This window comes from Electrophorus electricus, chromosome 19 (assembly GCF_041902795.1).
Source record: "Electrophorus electricus isolate QZ-2024a chromosome 19, ASM4190279v1, whole genome shotgun sequence".
In the NCBI taxonomy this organism is placed as follows: Eukaryota; Metazoa; Chordata; class Actinopteri; order Gymnotiformes; family Gymnotidae; genus Electrophorus; species Electrophorus electricus.
The window spans coordinates 11,520,544-11,545,126 of record NC_137515.1 but is presented as its reverse complement, the minus strand read 5'-3'; the positions used below and the strand labels follow the sequence as shown (position 1 = coordinate 11,545,126).

General features: G+C 41.5%; 1 protein-coding gene across 4 annotated transcripts; it reads left to right on the top strand.

Moving 5' to 3' along the window:
• Positions 1 to 2,651: 2,651 nt before the first annotated feature.
• musk (muscle, skeletal, receptor tyrosine kinase) lies at positions 2,652 to 24,212 on the top strand. 4 transcript variants are annotated; one of them, XM_081702281.1, is made up of 18 exons: positions 2,653 to 2,934; positions 6,666 to 6,734; positions 6,834 to 6,960; positions 7,082 to 7,233; positions 10,160 to 10,287; positions 10,434 to 10,575; positions 10,666 to 10,790; positions 13,330 to 13,506; positions 14,466 to 14,686; positions 15,842 to 16,105; positions 16,371 to 16,543; positions 17,142 to 17,165; positions 17,346 to 17,434; positions 18,315 to 18,474; positions 18,610 to 18,796; positions 19,243 to 19,437; positions 20,877 to 21,025; positions 21,156 to 24,212. In XM_081702281.1, exons 2-18 carry the CDS (start codon positions 6,704 to 6,706, stop codon positions 21,836 to 21,838), a joined length of 3,027 nt encoding a protein of 1,008 aa, XP_081558407.1. In that variant the 5' UTR covers positions 2,653 to 2,934; positions 6,666 to 6,703; the 3' UTR covers positions 21,839 to 24,212. The 4 variants fall into 4 exon arrangements, with proteins under 4 accessions (XP_081558406.1, XP_081558407.1, XP_081558405.1 ...); XM_081702280.1 differs by lacking the exon at positions 6,666 to 6,734 and having other exon boundaries at positions 2,652 to 2,934; positions 19,246 to 19,437; XM_081702279.1 differs by lacking the exon at positions 6,666 to 6,734 and having other exon boundaries at positions 2,654 to 2,934.
• The last annotated feature ends 371 nt before the right edge of the window (positions 24,213 to 24,583 follow it).

The following is a 24,583-nucleotide window of genomic DNA, read 5'->3' as shown; positions in this document are numbered from 1 at the left end:
TTGCTATTCTGGACTGTATTCTGTTTATTTCTCTGCGAATGGAAATAATTTCACACAATAACAGGATGACACTATTTTATTGCCCTTTAAATGTCCTGTTTGCTATCTGTCATAGTGTAATTCTTGTGGCAATATTCTCTGTGTGTATCAGCATGTGGGGAATATGAGAGTCTTGAATGTAACAGTTATGAGCACTGGGGAGAAGCCACTCTAGCAGAATACAATAATGAATGAACTCTGAACTTTGACCTTTGTACAGACCGGGAAAAGGCAGTCATGTGGTTGTTTCCTTTATTGTGTTACTGTGTTCCAATTCTCCAACAATTGTTGTTAGTTGTAGTCTCTCTCAATACACAAAAACATAGAACATGAGCACACACACAAGAGAGAGATGAATACACAGGACTAAAGAATTATATAAAATATAGAACTGTTTATTTAACAGTTGGAAATAAACCACTGGAAAATATTTTAAGATCATAAGTAAAGCTTATGAAACCTTATTTTCATATGTCTTTTAAGATACCCTAAACAACGACAAGCCTTCTGTACTCTACTGTCCCTCCCACCCTTTTGTTATGTGTTTACAATCCCTGTACATACCTACATATAATGATAAACATTTAAAACGGATACGTTTTGTCAAATTTACCCGTGGTCCATCGAAACTTGTGAATGGATTATATGCTGTCTATCTGTCTAAGTGCGATAGGCTGCAGTTGCAAATAGATAGCGAGTTCTACATACTAAATAAACATGATTGTGAACGTGTAAATCTCAAATGACCAGCAGATGTCAGTAGAGTGTTGGTGATGTGCAATGTGGAATTATGAAAACAATCTGATAAACTTCACGGACATCGCAGTGAGAAAACAAACTTTTTTTTTTTTTTTTGCTCTGCATTTTATTTAGGGAATGAAAGAGTTCTATTTTTAGTTACATAATTAAAAAGTATGACGTCCTATGGACTGTCCTGGATAATTCTTACCCTGTAGAAATACCGAACTATCGTGTCCATTGTGTCATATGTTCAAACACAGAATAACTTTGCATTAATCGATTCGCAAGTGTTTAGAATTAGAACCGGTAATTAGAATTACAGGATATTTAAAACTACTGTGACTCAAGCCGTCGTTATATTGATCTGAGTTCATCTCGCTAAAGGAAAACGTAGAGCCGGATAGCTAGGGTTTCAGGATGCTTCGAAATCTTGCCTCACTGATATGTTGTTCTGTGAGCTTGCCAAGGCTCCGCCTCACGTTGCACGAAGATTGCATTCCTCTAAGAATCTCTTGCCACGGTGTCTGTCTGTGATGGCACGTCACACGTGATCATCCTCATCTGTCTTTAGCATATGTAGCATTAAGATGTTCATTAGTGCTCATTTGCATGCTAATGACAATTTACCCGTTCAGGGTTGAAGTCTGAGAAGCAGTGCCTGTTGCGTCAAAAGCACGCCACATTAGCCTTTAATTAAGCAGAGGCATTCTTCAAGTTTTTTTTTTCTATCAGAATTACTTATTTTGACTCTTTGATTCCCCATGCAAATTTGCTATCAGATTTACCACATTTTAATTTTAAGATGATTCAGATGAGGGCCTCTTAAAGGACATTTCAAAAGTATGTGCTTTTCATACTGACTTTTCATAGTGTCTCTCCCGTGAAGAGACTTTGCTTTCATTTTCCATTGCGCATGTGCCAGGGCTGTTATCTCGTGCCCTTCGGCCCTCGCAGGACCGTCAGCACGCAGAGTCACAGTTGATATTTGTACTAGCACACGATCTGCTGACACACACGAACCTAACGTCCTTGAAAACATGGCCTTCTTGAAATCTGACAGCAAAACTTGGCACAGCACAACCTTTTCTGAGCATTTCGTGTTTTACTCCGATGCTCAGACAGACACTTGCAGTAACCAAAGCCCTTATTTACACCCACACCCCCCATACGGCCATAATAGGAAAAACTGAGAGGATGGGGCCATAAACAAATACTTTGGGAAATGGCATTCCTGTGCTAAAAATAAAATAAAGCATACGGGCCAGTGGGCAACAGGTGGGTCCTGTCACACAAAGGCTGCTTGAATGTAGGGGCCACTAGCAGTCACGCTATTGCTATAAATGCTAGGAGTGAGGATTCTGGGACACAGAGAACAGCATAATTGCTGCCTGCACACTAGAGAGCAGAAGTCTTGCCACACTCACATTTAACCACACAAGATGAAACAAAAAGCATATGATTATGAGTTCATGAGGAAATATTACTGACTAAATGTATTGTTCATCATCATTTAAATAAAAATAAGATGGATTCACTTGCTCTACATTTTCTATATAACACATTATAATTATTATTACCTATTTACTTACTTACTTGCTTATTTACTTACTCCCTGGGGAACATTAATGCCAAATATTTAATGCCAAAACTCTAAACTATAGGTATAGATTTAGAGATTTAAGCTATGGTATATTCTAGTTGACAGTGAGCACTGTTTGCTGGTCTTCACTGACGCTGCTCTTCTGTGTCTCTAGAGGCTTTGTGAGGTTCCTCTCAGCTCCAGTACCTCATATCTTAGCATAGATATCACACAGCTGCTGCTGTCTGTCACCTTCAGCAAACCACACATGCATAGTAATACTGACAGACTGCATGGCTAGGCATGCTACATGCACACACACACACACACACACACACACACACACACACACCCGCTTAAGCACACTCAGACGTCTCTCTGTGGGAGCCGCTCCTCTGAGCGGTGGAAAGAAAATTTGCCACAACAGTGCGGGGATTTTAACGTGAAGATGACAGATGGATTTTTGAAGCTGGTTTGAACGTAGCTTTCTTCAAGTATGAAGCTCCTTGAAAACATTCCACTTGTACAGATCCTCTTTCTGCCATTTCTGAGCCTGGTCGGTGGGGTGCAAAGAGGTGGGTCACTGTGCCTTTTTACCATGAAGCTTCTCATTGCCTAAAACATACACTGTACATATTAGCTTTGAATAGCGTACAAACAGTAGAGTTCACAGTTTCTATGAAACTAAGTATATCATAAAAAGCATTTTTACAGCCTTTTAACTGTTGATTTACTGTATTGTGATCATCCCTTGATCACTGTAAGAAGGAATGTTTGGTGTTGAAGTTATGACATTGCTATAGCATTAGGTCCTTAATATAATCTGCTACTTTATGCATAGTAATTTCTATGGGCATAAATTGCATCATATTATTACAAACATTAGGAAGCATGCATTTGATGCCTTTTACATATTTAGTAGAATGTATTTACATATATTCATAGCTATGCTCTCTTCACCATATGGTGGAAGCAATTCTATCTTAAATTATTACATGAAACATAACTCCCATATGTTCTTAACACAGACATTGTCAGAAGCACATTTAATCCATGCATTTCTGATATAAAGCATGAACTCATATGTTACCCTAGGCTATCACGTAATGACTATGACCCCAAGGGAACCTAAACACATAGGGAGAACAATCGGTCCTCAGACCCTGCAGTGCATCTGCTGAGGATCGCATCTGATGGTTTTGGGACCTGTGAGTAGGTCTCACAAGGAAATCCAGATGGGGACTCAGCTTTCATGTTATGTGACCTTCTTGTATAAATTCAGACTTAAACAATGACTCATGAGGTCAAACATGAAACATGGTGAAGCTTTCAAAGACTTTTAGGAAGAGATTGCACCTCAGTTCATAATGAGGCACAGCACTGGATATAAAATTAGTCTTCCTTAGAATATAATATATTTGGCTGCTGCACATCTCTTGCGCTTTTAGAGAATGCGATGGGCACAAAATACTGGCATAATTTAATTACACATCATGAACTCCTGTGATAGACAGATAGGCAGGCCATTGATATGACATGGGCCTTATCTCGAATTATATGCAACAAAACTTTCACAAGATGAACTCTGAGATATAAAAGAGACAAATAAATAACAAACTCTCCCCCTTTAGCAGTACATCTGCTTTGGCATAGCATCCAGCGTCACTGGCAGCAGAAGGACAGTCATAACATTTCAATATAAAACAGTCCTGCGGAGGTGTGAGATTGGCTTGAAGACGAATTCCATGCTCTAAGGGTCTACTGTAGATGATTCAGTGCAAACAATTGCATTGGAAGTGCATACATTAGAGTGTGAAGGCTGAAGTTTTTGTTGCACCCACTATGGCACTATGTTTCTCTGGTGGCCACTGGTGCACAGGAAGTGTGTGTTGTTTAGATCTGTTTCATGGAGTGGCATCTATTTCTGAATGGAAGTTAACGCAACAGCACTGAGGCAGTCCTTGGCGGACACACGTGTGAAGTCCAGCAACCATGTGGGTAACAGGTGACATATCCGCTGATTCAGAAGTTGGGAACTGCCAGGTCCGGCAGTCTGACGAAATACTATTGGTCAGCAATAACGCATCCGTGTGAGAAACTTCAGCAACATGCAAGCGAGGTTTGCACTGTCATTGCGTAAATTAGGAGTGCTGTTAACCACTTAGAGTATCTAACAGAAGTAGGACAGACTAAATGATTAAAACCTGATTAAAGAGAGTAAACTTGAACATCATGCTTTACAGAGTACAACAATAGCAGAATCTCGCAGCAGGCCCAATCCATAGTGTTACTCATACTCCTCATCCATTGCTTCAATAAATCACATCAAACATAGGTTAATACTGAAAATAGCTTGGACATCACATGCTTTTGGGCCATACGTTAATTACATTAGTGGTTAAATTATGGATGACTCTATTTTAGAAGACATTTAATCTCTGTTTGAGACTAAACATAGCAGGCAGAGTGAGAACTGTCAAAGCATTTCAAGGCTTCAAGGGTTTTGAGTGAATTTGAAAAAAGCACTGATAGTATTATTTCATGTAGCATCACAGGTGAAGAAACAAACAGGGTTTTTAACTGACTTCCTGACTAAATTCTAAGGCTTGTTATTTAATAACTGGGTGGAATACAAACTGTTGGTGTTTTAGTAAATGTGTCCCCCAAATTAGTAGAAAATGCAGTTTTTGCTCATAATATTTCACCTTTCTTATAAGATACTAATGAAAGGCAAATGCAGACGCTTTCCTTCTTTCTTTCTTTTTTTACATTGAATATACTGTGCAGGTACTCAGTTTGTAATTCAGAGTTGTGCCACTATAAGTCATGTTAAAAACATTGAGCTTTCAAGTCTATTCATTCTGAAGTTATCCAGTAGTGGCTATAAGGATCACAGGTGGCCTCTTGAAGTGTTTTGTTAGCCTCTCAATGCTTCTTACCTCTTCAGAGTGCTAAAGCATTCTCTAGCAATTACTGCTAAACATACACTGCATGAAATCAGTTGAGTGAAGAAAAGTCTGAAACTGCTAGTGGTTTAACTGGTGCTTAAAAGGCCAACTTCCCCATGTTAGCTAATTAGCCAAATGTGACTTTGCAGAATTATGTAGAAAGATACAGAAAAATAAAATGAAATGAATTATAACAACACAGCCAAAATAAGTCATACATATTTACTGCCTTATTCATTTTGCTATTTCTGATTACACTTACTAGTGTTATATTTGAGATCACTTTAAGTGAGGCTGAGGTAAGTTCCAGACCAGCAGATATTCTTCAGGCTCCACTGGACTGAGCAAAGACTGAGTAAAAATTCACCCATAACAAGAGTGCATGACAAGACTGAAGCAATTAATATTTCAGCCTGTTGTTTCATGTATGTCACAGTAAACACCATTCCATTATTTGATTGTTTTTTTTTATAGACATAGTGTGTAGAATGTGATAAATTTGTTCACAGGTATGCAATGCTTCCTACAAAAATCCATTTTTTATAAATATTAAATTTCTGTATGTAAAAAGCAGTTAATGGTCTTTTGTTAATGGTCTTAAATGTATTTGTGTATATTTTTATTTATTTAAAAATCTAAGTCTAAAATATGAAGTAATTCAAAAGTAATTGACAATTACAAGTGTTTATTATTTGTTTCTGTGTTTTATGTATACTTTATTCCTTTTTGATTGTATAGCACTTTGTAGCTTTGTCTTAGAAAAGTGCTAGATGAATAAAATTGACTGAATTGAACTGATTTATTTAGGTTTATTTAGGTTTGTAATTCGTAATAGGTACGTGTTTGCAATCTGTAGTATTCACTGCTGCTGATAGACTACATGACAAATGCCAGCTACTGGTAGCCGCAACATGCCTCACCTTTGTGTTGGCATGCCAAATGGCACAGGCTAATAACTGGTGCATTCTGACACCAGGACCACTTGAGACATACGATGTACCTTCATATAAACGTACATAGATTTATCATACTGTGATAACTGACACTCTACTTCCTGTCCTTTATAATGAAACTGCATGGTTCCCGTCAGCCTGAAAAGGCTTAAGGTTTACTTAGGCAGGCTTTGAGAGAACACCAAAGTTAGATGAGTACTGCTGTAGTCACAGTTTTAATAGCCTTAGAAGCATGTCTCCTGTCCATCGCAGATACATTTTGAGGTCAGTTGACAATGGTGCTGTAAAAATGTGAACTATATTGTTGTGAAAGCTTAGTTTCACAACAGCCTTAATTAATTCTTCATTGCTGTTTGAAGCCAAATGCTGAAAGACATATTTCTTTTTTGTGTCCTCCTTTTTAAGATGATTGATTAGGAAAGGAACTAACTGGTGCAGGAGCTATGGGACTCATGGATTTTGCTACCATTCAAGGTCTAGATCTAGGCTTGAGACTGTTTTGAGTGCTATTTATGTGCCATAAAGCATGGTTGATGCTAATTAATCTCTCACTCTCTGCCTCTCTTTTTCCAGCTCCCCAAATCACAACTTCACTTGAAACTGTAGACGCCCTGTTGGATCAAAATGCTACTTTTATATGTGAGGTTGACTCATACCCTCTAGCTGACATTACATGGACACGCAATAATTATCCTATAAGGTTAGTAATTCTACAATTAGTCTTCCATATAATATAATTTAGTATTCCACATATGCTACATATAAAAAGAGCATCTAAGGTAGGCCACCTTGATAGCCTGTCCTTCTCATATTTCTTACAGGTACTATGATTCACGATACATTATCAGAGAAAATGGCCAAATGTTGATCATTCCCAATTTGAAGGACTCAGACAATGGAGAATACTGCTGCAATGCAAACAATGGAATTGGAGAGCCAGCAAAGAGCTGTGGGGCTTTGCAGCTTAAGATGAGTATGTTTTATACATGGCAGTAAATACCATTCTAAATGTGAAGAGTACACTCTGCAGCTTTAAACCAAAACACTTACATAACCAGAAAGATGACCTTTGTTGAAATAGTATCATGACCTTTCAGATTGACTTTCCTGGGGGGTTAGGCCATGTCTTCATTTTCTCTTTATTTGTACTTTTTTGTGCTGAGGTACTGAAATGTATCCCTGTGCTGAGGAATTGAAACTGTATGAAATGTATTTTTAGTGTTTACATAATGACTCTCTATGGATATCTACTGTAGTTTAGCCTAATTCTGGACTGTTGTTCCTGGAGAATTATTATTTAGTTTCGCACCACTTGTGTGTTAGCAGATTTTATGATTAGGATATGATCAAAATATATTGGTACTCCTAGTCAGATTACCAAGTAACAAATGATGTAGACCCATATGATCATTATAGCCAAATAAAACCCAACAGAAAGATCAGGATTGTAACGCGAGGTGGCCCGAGTGCCGCAGGGCGAGGGGCAGGATGCACAGACTCCTACGATTGGGACGTACATTTATTCAGACACAAAGACAACGGCACTCACACGTATTACAAACGAAGGACATTAACATGAAATGATTAACATTAAATGAACACAATAAATACATCAAACATCTAACATCTAACAATGACGAGTATGACGTTTAACATTATTAACAACACACCACATTGAAATGTTAAGGCAACAATGACCAACGACACTGCATTCCCTGACATGGGTTTAAATACACAGACCAACGAGGTGCAGGTGTGTGCAGGCATGGCCACAAACGAGGGTCCTCCTACTGCACATAGCTGGACAAACGACGTGCCTCGCGGGAGGAGAGCATTCCGTGACAGAACCCCCTCGCAAGGGGCGTGGCTCCCGATGCGTCTGTCCAATGAATGCGAACCTCCAGGCGCCGTGTACACGTAAACACATACACACGGCATGGCAATGCCCGGTGCCCACCCGGTGCCAGGTGGGCCAGGTGCCGCCAGCAAGGGAGACCTCACGGCGAGAGAGAGAAAGGCAGCTTCCCTGCCTCTCTCAGGGCGGTCCGGTATGCTCCACAAGACGGTGCGCCTGTACAAACAGGCAGAAACACAAACACGCAATAGCGCCCTCACCCAAACATAAGGCGCTGTGACGTGGTACCCGCCGTCCCCGCAGGCACCTTAAAGCCTCCGCGTTACATAAAAACCAACCGACTGAGGATGCCTGGGAAGGGCAGCAAGAAAAGGAAGGGGAAGAAGGGAGGTAAACGCCCTCCCACAATCCGTGCAGTGAGACCCTCCATCATTCTGGCCTCACTACACACTTCGACCATGGGGGAGGAGGCCACTGGACGATTTTGGGGGGCCCCGAGTATGGTCCAGGGTCGGACTCTGAGGAGTCCTACAGACCTCAGCCGGAGTCTGAGGATCGGCACACAGAGGTGGACTCCACTGGACTTCTATGAGGGGTACACAGATAATGGAGAATACGGGGAGTGCAGCGACGTTAGTCTGCGGTCGGACTGGGGGGTTTGACTATGGGGAGGACCCATCTATGGAGGTGGAGGAGGTCCACTATGGGGATCCCCTCAATGGCAGTGACGTGGCGTCTGCAGACTCTGAGATCAGCGAAGCCCCGGCACGTCAGATTGCACCCAAGGCTCCGCCTAGGAGGCGCTGCCCAGGAACAAGCAAACTTTCCCGAGTGGTACAAAGAGGGGCGACCATGCTCAAGCACACTCATAGAGGCAAGGGGGAGGCGTCACCAGTGCCCACCCCAGAGACAGGAAAAGCAACTGGTGCGCCTCCTGTAGTGGGTGCGCGGAGGTCATCGCCCCCCAAATCGATGAGAGGCAATCCCCCTCAGGCGGGTGGGACTGCAGCCCAGCCGACAACTGGGGGAAGGTTTTCATGAGCCCTTTATGTAATTTTGCACCCGTCCCTGTTACTGTGTCTGTCCCCATCACATTGTCTGTGCCTGTTAGTGTCTGTGTCTGTGCCTGTCAGTGTGTCCGTCCCCATGTCTGTCGTCGTCCTGATCCCCGTCCTTCTCTCCACTGTCCTGCTCGCGCTGGCCCATGTCGGGTTGCTCGGTCCCCTGGCCTCGCCGTTTGCCGTTGGTTTCTGGGCCGCAGCCCAATAGGCTGGCGCGCTGGGAGTCGCACCCTTGAAGGGGGGCTCTGTCACGGTACGCCCCCCCCCCCCCACTCCCACCCGTAACGTCTCCGTCTGTGTGTGTGTTCGTCAATGTGGCCACGGCCTCCTTGTGTCACACACCTGCTCCTTATTGTGTCGTTATCATATGTATAAAGGTCTGTCGTTTACGTGTTTGTGTTGTCGGTTTTTGCCTCTGTTAGTGTGGGTGTCTAAACGTGTGTTGGTGTTCCACACTACTTGTCCCCGCATCCTCCTTAAAGCCTCCGCGTTACAAGGATCCAGATTAGGAACAGGAAGCAGATTATCACACTGGAGGAGTTTATTTTACAATAATGTCTGTTCAGCAGTACATTATTCCACATATTGCATAGCTTCTTACAAAAGAAATCAATAACTGGGCCAAAAAATAATGGTTTGGAATTTATTTTATTACCCAGATACAAGCCTCAGCTAAGAAAAAATTTTCAATCACAATGACATACTCATAAAAGCCGATCAGTGTTTGCCCATACCATTATACAGTCCAGCAGTCCTTTATTCAGAAATAATGGATCCCCAAGAGCCTTGAAATGCTTTGAAATGCCTTGATTCATCAATCAGAATTGAATGTTCCACAGAGCTGTATAATATATCACATTAATCCTAGTATTGAAATAAACAGCACTTTTAGATGAATATCTGCACTGAAAATGTTTTTATTAAACAGTCTTGGGATATGTTTACACAGATTTCCTGACAAAAAAAACTGTTTAATCCTTCAGAGCCTGAAATTAAGAGACATCCAACCAATGTCACTATGCTACTGGAGTCCAAGGCAGTGTTGCCGTGTGTGACGTTAGGATATCCCAAGCCAGACATTTCCTGGATTAAAGATGACGATTTGATAAAGGTAAACCTATCGGCTGTCTCAAAATGTTGTGATTGGTATTTGGTTGACAAATGTGACAAAATATACCTGCTCCACAATACAGGGAAAATGATGAAAAATGTTATCCTTTGTCTTACACTGCACGTTACTATCTTATCATCTTTCAGGTTGATAACCGAATATCAATTTTAGAATTTGGTGCCCTAAAAATACAAAATATTAAAAAAGAGGATGCAGGGCAGTACCGATGTATGGCTAAGAACAGCTTTGGTATCGCCTTCTCAAAGCCAGTCACTATTGAGGTACAAGGTAAAAACCCATTAAATTTGTAGTGGACTAATTTGTGTAAGCCTTACAAACAAGCTTTCTTTTTGACAATATGTTGATGATCATTCTCAGCTCCTGCTAAAATACTTAAAGTTCCCAAAGAGAGGAAGGTGCAGATTGGGACAGAGGTGGTCTTGGAGTGCAATGCTACTGGCAACCCCGTACCATCCATCACTTGGCTCAAAAATGGCAATACGGTAGGCCTCTGTCCAATAGTTAATGATTGAATTTTGTTTTTCTAAGAACAAGCCCTATAAAACAAATTAACTCTAATTGATAATTCAATCATTTGATTGAGTGGGGCTTTGTGAGCTCAGGGGAAATGGCAGACTGCTGCATTTGTCACCTGCATTGTCCATTTGTCACCTGCATTGTCCATTTGTCACCTGCATTTGTCCATTGTCCATTTGTCACCTGCATTGTCCATACCCAAGCTAGCAGGGGGCCTCGGGGAGAAGCCTGCACATTCTCCAGCCAATACCACCATTAACACCATTCTGGCCATGCTAATAACCTCATGGCACTGATATAAAATCACTGATAAAAACAACACAAGACCTCTTTTAGCAAGACTTTTAAATCAGGTGTTCACGTTAGATAAACATGATTGCAATCACTGCTGTAGATAATGATATCCAGGGCCAGTCTTCTCTCAGTGTTGAAAGACAGTAGTACAAGTGACATTTTGAATGCCCCCTCTGGAAGCTAATGGAATTTGATCACTGCATTGCCTTCTGGAGACATAATTTGCATATATTTGCATGCTGCCTACTATGCTAGAGTTGAACAAAAAACTCAGCACACTAGAAAATTTGTAAGGAAGTGGTTCACAATGTAAACTAAGTCTCTATATGTAGGAAAGATGACTGCTCAATCAATGTGCCCTAAACTGTTCCCTACCTCCTATACTGTGCACAAGACATGAGCCAATGACTTTGACACCCTGTTCTTAACAGTCATAGTCTTTTCCGTTGTCTTATGGTATACATTTCTCCTCAGGAAATTGCCAAAAGGTATATTTTGAGTTACTTCAGAGTAACTTGTGTTAGCATATTTTTCCTTGTTTCAAGACCAGTGGCTTTCAACACCCAACTGAAAATGTACTGACGTGATTTACACCAGTACTATCTAAGAGTTATGTTGTAAATTTATTTTAAGTTGTTAATAAGGAGCTGTGCAGATAAGTTGTTTGAAGTGTGGCTGTGGTAGGAGGTAGATTTAACCTTAGTATGCACTCCACTCTTGGCTGTCCTAAGCCCTCGGGTTTCTCTTACCAAACATGAACTTCTTCCAGTATATACCACTGGCCCTTGACCTTTCTCAAGCCACCGTTCTTTCTTAAAGTTGAATGGTAGTAAAATATCCCAAATTCATGAATATGAGCAATGCATTCTTCTTTTTCTTCTTCTTCTTCTTTAGTTGCTATAATTTGCCAGCAATTTTTAATTACTAGAACTAGTTCAACTAATAAATAAAATCTGTAATCTTCATGTCTGTGTCACGGAACACTCCCCTTCCACTGGTCAGGTGGTATGGCCCACCACGTGATGTGGGAGTTCTTCGATTGTGTCTCGTTTGTAACCATGCCCATGCTAAGCACACACCTGCATTGGTTAAGTCTTGTCTTGTTTGTATGTATTTAAACCCTTCTTAGTGTGTGCCTTATTGTCAATCATTGGTCATGTTCGTGTTCATGTTGTTCCTGTTTGTATGTTCGCTTTCACAGTTTGTTATACCTGAGTGCCGGTGTCTATACCGTCAATAAACATTTGTCTCCGTCAAGCGAGTCTGTGTGTCCTGCTCTGTGCCTTACTGCACTCGGGCCATTACAGTCTGTCTTCATTAGCTGGTCCTAGAGTGACGGCTTGTATGTTTTTAGACTCTTGACTGCTGCTTCTATTTTAAATGATGTAGTATACAGTTCTAGGCGGTTCTACATTGGTGCTCAAATTTTGGTTTTCACTAGGGGAAATTGGAAATATGGGATGTGGTGCTGTGATGTACATATTATAGTCTACTGTTTATCATGTCACAAATGATACCTTTTGGGCCAAATGGAATTGAAGACACTGATTGTTATCCTCTGAAGTGTTTATGAAGTATATGTGGTGTTATCGTTTGATTTTACTGATATTATTAAAATAATCCTGTTTGAGGGAGGCCATAGACAGTCTTCCTGCTCATTAATTTCCTGTAACTGGTTAAAGTGCTGTTAAAATCAGCTCTGTGAACATATTTCTAGTCTATGATCTATGACTGAAGCTTGGAAAACATGCTCACAATGTTCTCCTAAGGTGATCAGAATATATTTGTCAAACGTCTTGGTTCTTATTATGAAACTGTAGCAGAAACATGTAGATAATGTATGATATTTGATATATTTTTCATAAATATATTCTGCCCCTCTTTTGCTCCTTCAAGTTTAAACAAGGTTTCCTTGTTTGATAAATAAACAGGATGTTTCAAAAAGAGGTCATTTATCAGCTGTGCAAGCAGTGCTAGAAGCCTTGTGTACTTCACTTGTATTGCCTTGCCTTGCTGACTAGGAGTTCTATCTCTCTCTCTCTCGCTCTCTTACACACACACAGACACACACACACACACACACACACACACACACACACACACACACACACACACACACACACACACATACAGACAGACAGCTACAAATAAGCTGAAGATCATTCTTCATTGTCACCCTTTAAACGTCCCAAAATTCCTCGCTTGCTGCAGATCACAGCCGCGTCAGTAGAGGAGACGCTGGTTGGGGAGGTGATCGTCTCAGTGCTGCATGTGGTGGTGAATAAGCCGGCTCTCTACACATGCCAGGCCACCAACCAGCACAGCGGAGGAGCCAACACTGTCAAAGCCACGGCCAAGATCACTGTCTCAGGTGGGCCCCTTCCAAAGGTAATGACTATACACCAGACCTTCTCTTCTTTGTAAATAGGTATTTTTAACCATTTTTCTGGATTCATTAATTTACTTTCTTAAACACACATTATAAAATCTGTGCTTATGCAATTATGTCTGAAAGGCAGACAGTTTATGATGTTCATACAATCTTCTAATAATTGTGCTCTGAGTCTCTGAATAAGCCTGTGTAATTGAATAGGCTTTAGGCCACTTTCATATGCTGACTTGAATTTTCTGAGGATCATCAGGTGTGTGTGTGTGTGTGTGTGTGTGCATCTACGTGCGCCCATGTGTGTTTGTCAGTGTGTGTGTGTGTGTGTGTGTGTGTGTATGTGTGTGTGTGTGTGTGTGTGTGTGTGTGTATCTATGTGTATCTGTGTGTGCCCATGTGTGTTTGTGAGTGTGTATGCATGTGTGCGTGTGTGTGTGTGTGTGCGTGTGTGTGTGTGTGTGTGTGGGCGTGTGTGTTTATTTGCTGGGGGGTTGTTATTTCAGTCAGGCTTTGTTAGGATAGCTGTTCCTTACCAACCCAGAGATCCCACTGACCAAATGTGCTTTGAAGTGCAGTTGTACATGTGCTACACAGTGCACTGAAACTTAAAACCTCCCTGCGGTCTGTTAAACTGCTTGTGAGATTACATATACTTTAGACCCCTTTGAAAATGAAATGTTATATCTCAAGAGGCAATCCTTTAAATAAATTCAGATACTTCTTACTTTCTTACTAATGTTTTGCATCTTTGACAAGTTTGAAATGAACAGATGTAAACATACAGTTTTTGTTAATCCAATTTAATCCAGTAAAAAGAGTCTTTTTATTTTTATTTATTTATTGCCATTACACTGTTTGGATGAAATGTCTTAGGCTCCTTTTATGGCAAATATCCCTTTTACACCCCTTTTAAACTTTGCCCATCCAGACCTGTTAAAATTCACACCTGTCTTTATCCTAGGCCACACACACACATACACACACTCGCGCACACACACACACCCATACACACACAAAGACATTGTGGAAGAAGTACAGCATCACAAGCATGGTCTGCATTATGGAGTGGATACATTGTTTCATTTTTCGGTGGAAGAAAAAAGCCTTGACATTGTCTTTGTTCTTGGGCCTGGATTTCCTGGTGCTGGTTTCTGGATCCTGTGATTTTCCAATAGAATGGAGGTAAGTACACTTCATGACAAAGGCATTAAGGCTGCATCAACAACAGCCATCTCTGTTTGTGATACTCCTCAGCTTCATACATTTTCCTCTTAAACCAGACTTTTTATTTAGTTGTTAATTTTAAGACATATAATTACTACTGTGAATCATTCAGCAACTACATTGTAAGTAACGTGAAAGGTTTGTAGTGAGGAGTCTGGGCATACTCCCTTAGAGTGTAAGTCGTTAACTTCGTATTGTTTAATTTGACACTGGGATTTTCCTGTATAAGTGTTCCATGCAGTTTGTTGTATTCCAGTATGTTTATATCCCAGTAATAGATCTGAGTTCATTTATATTGTTTCTCACTTCTTTTGTAATGCTTCTGCTGAATCTTCCAGTCATCACACCCAAAGGCATTAAGATTTAAGTCAGTCTTGGATATGGCTTACATTCTGAATCTTGATAAGGAAGAGGTACATTACCTCCAAGGGAGACAGAATGATGGGCTGAAACCTACAGTACACTGCATGCGCTGAGTGGAGTTTCACAGCTGGATAATGCGTTTCATGCCAGTGGCTAGCCTGCCCCTGAAATAGGAGACAGTGTGACTTAGATAAGGGCTGATGAATATAAACAGGCTTATAAGCAAATTGTGATACATTGCACTAAGGCACCCCAACCATAAGGCCTGAGTTACATGTGAACTCAAGTAAACCCAGATTTGCCATCACATAAAATTTTACATCTGGGCATAGTTAGAGAACAGGTCAGTAGAATTTAATAGGCATGTGGTCTGTGCTTTGTTCTTGTCGAAATTGTGTACATATTGCTACACAGTCAAGCAAGTGAATGTTCTTGAGGCATTTTTGTAGCAGGAACATTATTCAGCAAACATTCTGATGTTAATGTAATTGTTAATTTAATTTAATTGGGCCAGTTGAACACTTTATAGTGTTAACTCAGCACTTAATTCAGATTTTTGTGAATAATTTGTAATAATACAATTGAATAATTATTCTATTATAAGCACTTGCTTAAAATGTATTTTAGGAATGAATTATAATTCTCAGGCTTGGTTCACATTTATTGTATTTCTTTATATTCCAGTAATTATCCTGGATAAGGGCTATTCACCGAAATGCTGTGTCATGTCGTGTGCTTCTCGTTTCTCAGGCTGTACAAGAGTAACAGTGGCTACTGCAGCACATACCGGGGCAGGGTGTGCCAGGGCATGCTGAGGAATGATGCGCTCCTCTTCTTCAACTCCTCCCTGCTGGAGCCTGAACAGGCACAGGAGTTCTTGGCCCAGGGTGGTCTGGCGGAGCTCGAGGGCGTGAGCTCATTGTGCCGGCCTGCTGCCCGCTCCTTGCTCTGCCATGCTGCCTTCCAGGACTGTAGCCCCTCAAGCCTGGGACCTGCCCCGAAACCTGTCTGCAGGTATGACCGGACATGCTCCATTTCTTGGAAAACCTTAGCCATTTTCCTTTCTTTCTCATTGCTGACATTCAAAACTTATTTAAAGAGACATATTATATTTATAGAACCATTACTGGAGTAATACAGTAGCTTACAAGCTGGGTAATACTAAGTTATTTTTATATAAAATATGACTGGTAGTGTGGCCATATTACTTACATATAACTTACATATTACTGGAAACTTTTTGCACAGTACTAAATACCCCTCCCTAACTGTCTCTTAGGGAGCACTGTCTGGCTGTGAAGGAGCTCTACTGTTATAAGGAGTGGCAGTTGGCAGAGGAGAGAGGCCACAGAGGAGTTGTTTCTCCAGGCCTGAGCAGCTCCCTGCCGGACTGCCACCAGCTCCCCAGCCAGCAGTTGGATCCAACCCTGTGCACCGCTGTAGCCTTTGTTGGTAAGAAGAGCGTACCAAAGATTTCCTATCAATTAAATTCATCTTTGCTCTTGGTGGTCAAAATCCCATCAAAATCTAGTGTTCCTGTCACAGTGTTACCCATATGTGTTATGTTTTACATTGTGGGAATGATGATGTTGGTCTAAGACTATGTTAAAAGAAATATCTGTCATGTGGATGCAGTGGGTGTGGCTTGAAGCTTCCACAGTACATTAGCCTCTGCTGTGCTGTTAGCATTTGGTTTTGCTCATGTATGGGCCCATTGGTAAACTAATCATAGCACAGGCCCAATGCTGTATGTGGATGCCATTTACTGCTCAAAGGCATGAGGCTGGCTCAGTGTAGAAAAAGAGCCATTGAATATTTTAGACAGCACTTCCTAGGGCAGGCTTGGCCTCTGTCTCAAAAGCTCTATATTTGTTTTTGTATTTGGACCAAAACGTGACTGAGCACTGTGACAGCAGTGTTTTACAAAAGGCTTGTGAAATGAACCATGGGACAGGGTTGTTACATGGTAGAGGAACATATCTCTCAATTCTCACTATATCTTATGTAAGTGCTCATAGTAAGGAAAATCACTTTTCTCTTTGCTGTACAGAGATCAAGAAAGACCAAATTACAAGTAAGTGGGATTTTTGTTCTTGATCTGTACTTTCTCCTATATTATTATTATTTTTTTTAGATTTGTTTAATCAGAAATAAACAGATATAATATAATTTATACCTATAATTTCTTGACTGGGAAAATCTACTTAATGTAACACATTACCTTAACATTACTTAACATTGTTTTCTGCAACAGCAACATGCTACAATGGCAGAGGAAGGTTTTACCAAGGAACTCACAATGTCACAGCGTCTGGAATTCCCTGTCAGCGCTGGGACCAGCAGGTAAATATTTATCTGTATTTACTTTAATGAATCCCATTGGGGAGCTGGGATGAAAACATAACTGTTCATCCACAGTGTCCACACTCATTCACAATCATTAGTGAGGGTGTGCGGATAAAGGGATTCAAAGAGTTGTGATGTGGACTTGTGGGAAAAGGCAGAAACATGCAAACAAACCTGCACGCGCACACAAACACACACACACGCACACACACACACACACACACACACACACACACACACACACACACACACACACACACACACACGTGCTTCTGAAACCACAAACATTTGGCCACGTATAACATTAGAGCATTGCCAAAAGCTGCTATCATGCTATCTGTTAACACCAGGAAGTGCATCTAGTTCTAGAGAAGCTCCAAAGTGCTGAATTGGAACATTTTTTGTACATTGCACACACACACACACATGCACAAAATAAACCATAATAACCATATACAAACAAGCAAATTTGATCTCTCTGTAAACAATTATACCAGGTAACTTCAGTATCATTTGCCATCATTTTGTGATCAAGTTGGGAATTCCAGGAGATTAAAAATCCATTGATAACCTGAAAAAATATTAATCATTTTGTATAGCTAAATAAATTTGTCACATTTCTTACTGTAAGTACACTGCCCTCATAGCAACCCCTTCTTACCCAAGGTTTCAGAAGTTGAGTTAAATTCTACTACTAAGTCTTAAATTAAATTCTCTGAGTTAAATTCTACTACTAAGTCTTTGGCTGTATTAACACAAAGCCCTAAGACTTTATTAGTAAGAGTTTACCAAAATGTGACAATCTTTCAGAAAAACCCCCCCACTTTTTTTTGCATAAAAGACATGGTTCTCACACCACTCTTGCGCTTCCTCTCAGGATCCTCATCCTCACAGGCTGGCCGTGGATATTATTCCTGAGCTGTGGGAAGCTGAGAACTACTGCCGCAACCCTGGGGGAGAAAGTGACAGGCCATGGTGCTACTCCAGCAGCCCCAGTGTCCGTTGGGAGTACTGCCTGGTTCCCAAGTGCGGGGAAGGTACCATTAGTTTTCAGCACACCACGCCTTGGCAGATCAAGGACGATCACATGATCTCAACAATGCAATCTGTAACTGTCAACATGTCCAGCGATGAGACGTTTGAAAAATAAAAATGTTTTGTTGGTTTCCCAGTGGTTACCAGTATGCGAGCAGTGCCTGCTTCTAAACTGACCCCTCCAAACCCAGTTCCTGCCATGTCCATCACCTACTACATGAACATCATCATATTCATCATCGCTGGCTTTGCAGGTGTAGCCTTCCTGACCATGCTCATCCTCATGTTTCAAAAGAGGAAGAAAATATGGAAACGCAAAAAAAGGTGTGTAAAACTTTTCATCCTTTCGTCATTTTTTTGTATTTCTTTGCCTCATAGAAGCTGATGCTCTATAGCCCTGTGATGACCTATAGCCCTGTTATGGGTAGAATATGAAGCAGCTAATCAACATTGTTCAAACACTGACCTTGTTTGGCTGGAATGTGCAGGAATACATAACTGTGAAAACAAATGGATCTTTTAGGAGCTAGGTGTAAAATTCAAAGCCCCAAGAGATAGCCAACCCATAGCCTGCCTGTGTCCACTCCCTTGTAAACGTGAGATATTGTGTCATTCTCAAATGACATTTGGGTATGTGTAATGAGTCTATGCTTTTTTTCCTGAAATCAACCCCCATGGGAATTTTGGTTAGCCTGAAAGCTACCACAAATTAAGTCAGAAGGCAAGATTGTCTCCTCCCTCTGAGGTTGCAATTTTCTGTTCATCCCCAGCAGAGTGGTAGAAACGCCCACCCTCACAGCCCTGCCTTCCGAGCTGCTGCTGGACAGACTGCACCCCAACCCTCTGTACCAGCGCCTGCCACTCTTGCTCAACTCCAAGCTACTCACGCTTGAGTACCCTCGTAACAACATTGAGTATGTGCGTGACATTGGTGAAGGTGCCTTCGGCCGCGTCTTCCAGGCACGGTGAGTATGACACGTTTGCACAAACACATTGGCTATTCAAAAATGAGCCATACACTCTCAAACTCAGAGGGTGCACGTTTTTTCATAAAAGCAACATTGACAGCCTGAGAAGATGTATGTGATAGCTATGCTCATGCTTCATCTAATTTTATCTAATTGCATGTACCAGATAAAATAATGTAGATATTAACAGTTTATATGTTCATATGCATTAATGGTAAAAATACAGTTGAATAAATCACATTGTTACAGCACTAATGACTTGAGCAAATAGACAACAGCAAATCATCCTGGGTTCAGTTTGGAATCCAAAGTCCAAAAACAGATAGTTCAGATTTCGATTCTCTGGTGCCAAACTTTGCTGCCTCATGTGATCTGTAAGCTGGGTCTTTCACTAAGACCACATGATGAATGTCCTTTCAAGCTGCCACCGAATCATTCTGCATGGGCATGACACACATACAGGCACACGCAGTACATCATCTGTTGTTCGCATAATCCATGGCCATGTAATCTGACCACGATAGGAAGGCAGCCAGCCAGCGCATGGAGACTCCTGGGAACATCAGTGGTGCGGGGCATCTCGCTCACGCGGCCTGCTCCTGAAATAGGAACAGAGAAGGGGCTATCTGCAGGCGTCACGTGGTTTATAGCATGGAACTTCCCTGCAAACGCTAACGTGTCAGCAGGCATAGCTATTTATGAATTTATTAGTGTTTACCATCTCCAGGAAGATTTTGGAATGTTGAGAGTAGTTCATGTCCAGTGCAGGACATGCAAATGTGTCCCCACAGGACGTGTAAATGTGGCCACTTCAGGACGTGCACCTATGTCTAGTGCATGACGTGCAGCTATGTCTGCTGACGAGCAACTACCATTAAGGCTCTGTTGGGGCAAGGCAGGATTTCAGACCAGACCACTGTGGCTGAAGTCAGGAGGTGGAGCCTGGGTAACCTGGTTCGAGGAGAGCTGTCTGCTGAGCCAGGGCAGAAATGGTGACACTACCTCCCTGTAGGTCACTATGGCGACAGCCCTTGTTTACTATTACAGGCCACAGTGGGCATGCCACCAGACTTATGAACTGCAGATCTGTGCATGATTCAGAATAAATGTTTTGGCCACAGAGTACTAAAGCAGTGCTGTGAACAAGAAAACAATCCTACGTTATTTAAGCATAGCAAATTCAAAAGCTTGGCTATAAGGACACCGAACTGTATCCCACTGTGTCAAATGGTTTTTTGCATGACTCTTTAGTTGTTTTCCAAAAATGCTCACTCAGTTACACTGTGGACGAAGAGAGCTCTGTGATTGCTACACTGCCAAAGAAAGCTAAAAAGAATGCCTTAGCATCTACAAGCTGACACAAGTATCTGTCAGGACTAGCCTTAGCCCTGTACAGTTAAATGTTTAGTAAGTGGAGTGGGCTCACTGTTCTGCAGGGCTCCTGGACTATTGTCATATGAGGCCTTCACCATGGTGGCAGTGAAGATGCTGAAGGAAGAGGCCTCCATCGATATGCAGAATGACTTCCAAAGAGAGGCTGCTCTCATGGCTGAGTTCGACCACCCCAACATTGTCAGGCTCCTGGGTACGTATCAATTTTCTGCTTATCTAAGCAATAGGGTTACTGTAAAGCTGTACTATTTTCAAAAAAGTGATGAGGGGAAATTAGCTCTAAAAGTACTGCTGAACCTGCTGCCAATCCATATATTCCACAGGAGTATGTGCTGTGGGCAAGCCCATGTGCCTGATGTTTGAATATATGGCACACGGGGATCTAAACGAGTACTTGCGGCGGCGCTCACCAGCCCAGCAGCGTGCCTTGAGCCGGGGAAGCCTGTCGTGCCCCAGCTTGGCCTCAGAGCCGGAGGCACGACCACTCAGCTGCCTGGAGCAGCTCTCTGTGTCCAAGCAGGTGGCGGCAGGCATGGCCTACTTGTCAGAGCGCAAGTTCGTGCACCGTGACCTGGCCACGCGCAACTGCCTGGTGGCTGAGGAGTTGGTGGTAAAGATTGCTGACTTCGGCCTGTCACGCAACATCTACGCTGCTGACTACTACAAGGCCAGCGAGAACGATGCCATCCCCATTCGCTGGATGCCACCTGAGTCCATTTTCTATAACCGCTACACCACTGAGTCTGACGTGTGGGCCTACGGTGTGTTATTGTGGGAGATCTTCTCGCATGGCATGCAGCCCTACTATGGCATGGCCCACGAGGAGGTCATCTACTACGTGAGGGATGGGCATGTGCTCACCTGCCCAGAGAACTGCCCCCTGGAGCTCTACAACCTGATGCGGCTGTGCTGGAGCAGTCACCCCAGCGACCGGCCCAGCTTTGGCAGCATTCACCGCATCCTGGAAAGGATGCACAGCCAGATGCTGAACCCCAGCATGCTCTGAGCGCTCACGCTCACCACAGACCTCGATGAACCTAGTGAGGAGGTATGACAATAATTATGGGGGAGCACCAGTGAACCTTCAGAACTTTAACCCATCTGAGGTCAACTGCATTGTGGATTGAGGGCATGGTTGCTCTGATCAACAGCTCTAGTCAACAGTTACTAGATTTGTTCTGTGGGATGGAGAGCATAGATCAGAGACATTAGAAAATAAGCTGTACTAGACCTAGGACACCAGTTTGCCTTTAGAATTTTCACATGGAGTGGTATGTGTCAGCATTAGGAAGAGTCATGCTTCAGATAGACGAGCAGTGAATTAATGGTGGAAGAGTATGGTGGTCATTGTGGCTAATCAGAGACATTTTCACCAAACTCTGAGCGTGTTGAATAAACATATAGCAACTCCTTTACAATTTTCTACATGATATTGTTTTTTTTGTTGCCAGTTTTTAGTGCATTCTTGACATAATTTGACACCAATATTACGTATTTATTGATCTAAATGACAAATAAGCAAAATTAAGGGCAGAACACCAAATGCTTGATGCTGTATCATGTTGTCTTTGCAGTGTTGTTTAAAAAAATGTGTTTAATTCAAACTGGCACAACATCACTTTACTGATGTTTGTGTTTGATCCTCTTTTTCTGACTAATAGGCTATGTATGGGTAATTCATTTTTATTATGATGATTTTTACTTTTAATATTGTGTTTAACCCTTCTGTATGTAGAAGTAGGACAAAACCTATTCTGCTAAAGAGAAAAGAACAATGAAATAAAATATTGCTACTCCAATTAAGCACATTTATACAGAACATATAAATATAAATATTATTTAGAGATTAGCATTGATTTTAATTAGTCACATATCATATTCTACCACCAGTTCCATTTTATTCATTAACAATTAGGCTTGTACAAAATTATTATGGAAATACACTAACATACTTTGTAATCATATGCTTAACACACATAATAATATAGTACATATTAACATATTACTTAGCCAATCATCAATTATAGTATTCAGGGAACGTCAGAACCTGAAAGTAATTACACACCTATTAAAGCCACAATCAGATACTTTTTTCTTTCTTTTTTTCCAGCATGTCTGTTTCTCTACTTGACCTTATAGTAGTCTAAATCATAGAAAAGAAGTCACAGATTTAAAGAACCAGATTTAGAAGCCTAAATTGTTTGTTTATACCTGCATTAGTTGGAAGCAATCATTAATATGTCCACTGTTAGTGGATCCTGTAGAGACCTGCCATAATGCACTGCTAAACAAGCATAGATATACAAATTTCATACAACTATGGTTAAAACTGCCCTCTGGTTACATATGTAAATTAAAGTCAGCCTACATATCGGTTTAGTTTTTTGGTGTTTACTGTAGTACAGGTTTCTCCTTGTTTGTCTCGTAACACGTTCAGTATGAGCTACACACAATGACAGACAGAGGGCAGTACTATATTAGAAGATTCACTGAGCTTGTTTTTCTGACATGAAATCATTAAGCAGAGTTATTCAGTAAAGTTACCTCGGATTTCAAACTATGGATTTTGCTGAATTCCTTTCAGAAGAATTTGTTGGGCCAAATTCCTCCGACTGTTTGGAAATGGAGCGTTTAAAAAAGCATTTGTGCTGAGTCTGTGAGGGAGCCAAGGGGTGTGTGTTTCTCAACTGCCAGGAGTTCGGCTGGGCACCCGCCGCACAAGACTGGCTCATCTGTGCCACGGGTGACCTGCAAGGAACGAGCAAGGTGAACCACAGAGGTCCCACCACAGGCCAGGAGCCACGAGCCCGGGTTGTGCTCCATGAGCCATGCCAGCTGGAGAGCCCTCTGGTTCTGCCAGACTGGGCAGAGTGGAAGCAGGACTTCACAGCCTCAGTTCCAGCCCTCACCTCTCCCTGACCTGCTCAACACCGCCTCTTAAAGGCTGCACACTCCAGAGCAACAGAGAAGAGGGAGTGAGCTATCTGTCAGTGCTCTCAGAACAGTGGAGCCAATAGGGAACTAGATGTTTCCTAAAGTGAATTTATCTTGTGTAATGCTATTTCATTGTACATTTAAAGCACCTCATTACATTTTGTTGCACTTGGGAAGTGCAGAGTTCCATCCTACTGTGACCCATAATCTAGTTTCCAAAACTGTTTACTGTTGCTACTAAGAGGTTTGCCATTACAGATCATCTTCATCCTTCATTCATATAAACCCTGCAACCATGAGTCAAACATATACACAGTGACTCCATCTACCCAAATGGTTACCAAATTGTCATTCTTCATAATAATATTTTGTGTCATGACTAATTTGCTTAGAAATGTAACTTACTGCAACAGTATTTGACAATAAAATAAATCCCAAGGTCTATATTTTAGTGTTGTTCTGTAGTCCTCATAGTCTGCATTCTCATTTATATGGAGTACTTTTTGAGCAGCATTCACTGCATTATTTATAAATTACACCAAGTCTTCAAATATTATCCCTTGCACAGTAAGTGGCAGGACCACACATCTGGTCATCCTTCTTATCTTAGCTGGGAGCCTATGGGTTACCTCAAACTGTGTGAGAAGGAAATACTTTAAAGTTTCTCCTGCTCTTCTTTATCATTATAATCAAACAACTCAGTCTCACTTGAACAACTGCCAGAGATGCAAGATCCAGTTGCACCTCCACTATGTTCCAGGAACTTGTCATTACATTGGTTCCTAATACCTACAACAAACATCTTAATATCATTATT

Coding starts and splice junctions, on each gene's coding strand:
- musk (XM_081702279.1), top strand. CDS start 2,856: ATGAAGCTCCTTGAAAACATTCCACTTGTACAGATCCTCTTTCTGCCA. Junction 2,935..6,833: donor GGTCGGTGGGGTGCAAAGAG/GTGGGTCACTGT, acceptor CTCTTTTTCCAG/CTCCCCAAATCACAACTTCA. Junction 16,106..16,370: donor GCCCCGAAACCTGTCTGCAG/GTATGACCGGAC, acceptor ACTGTCTCTTAG/GGAGCACTGTCTGGCTGTGA.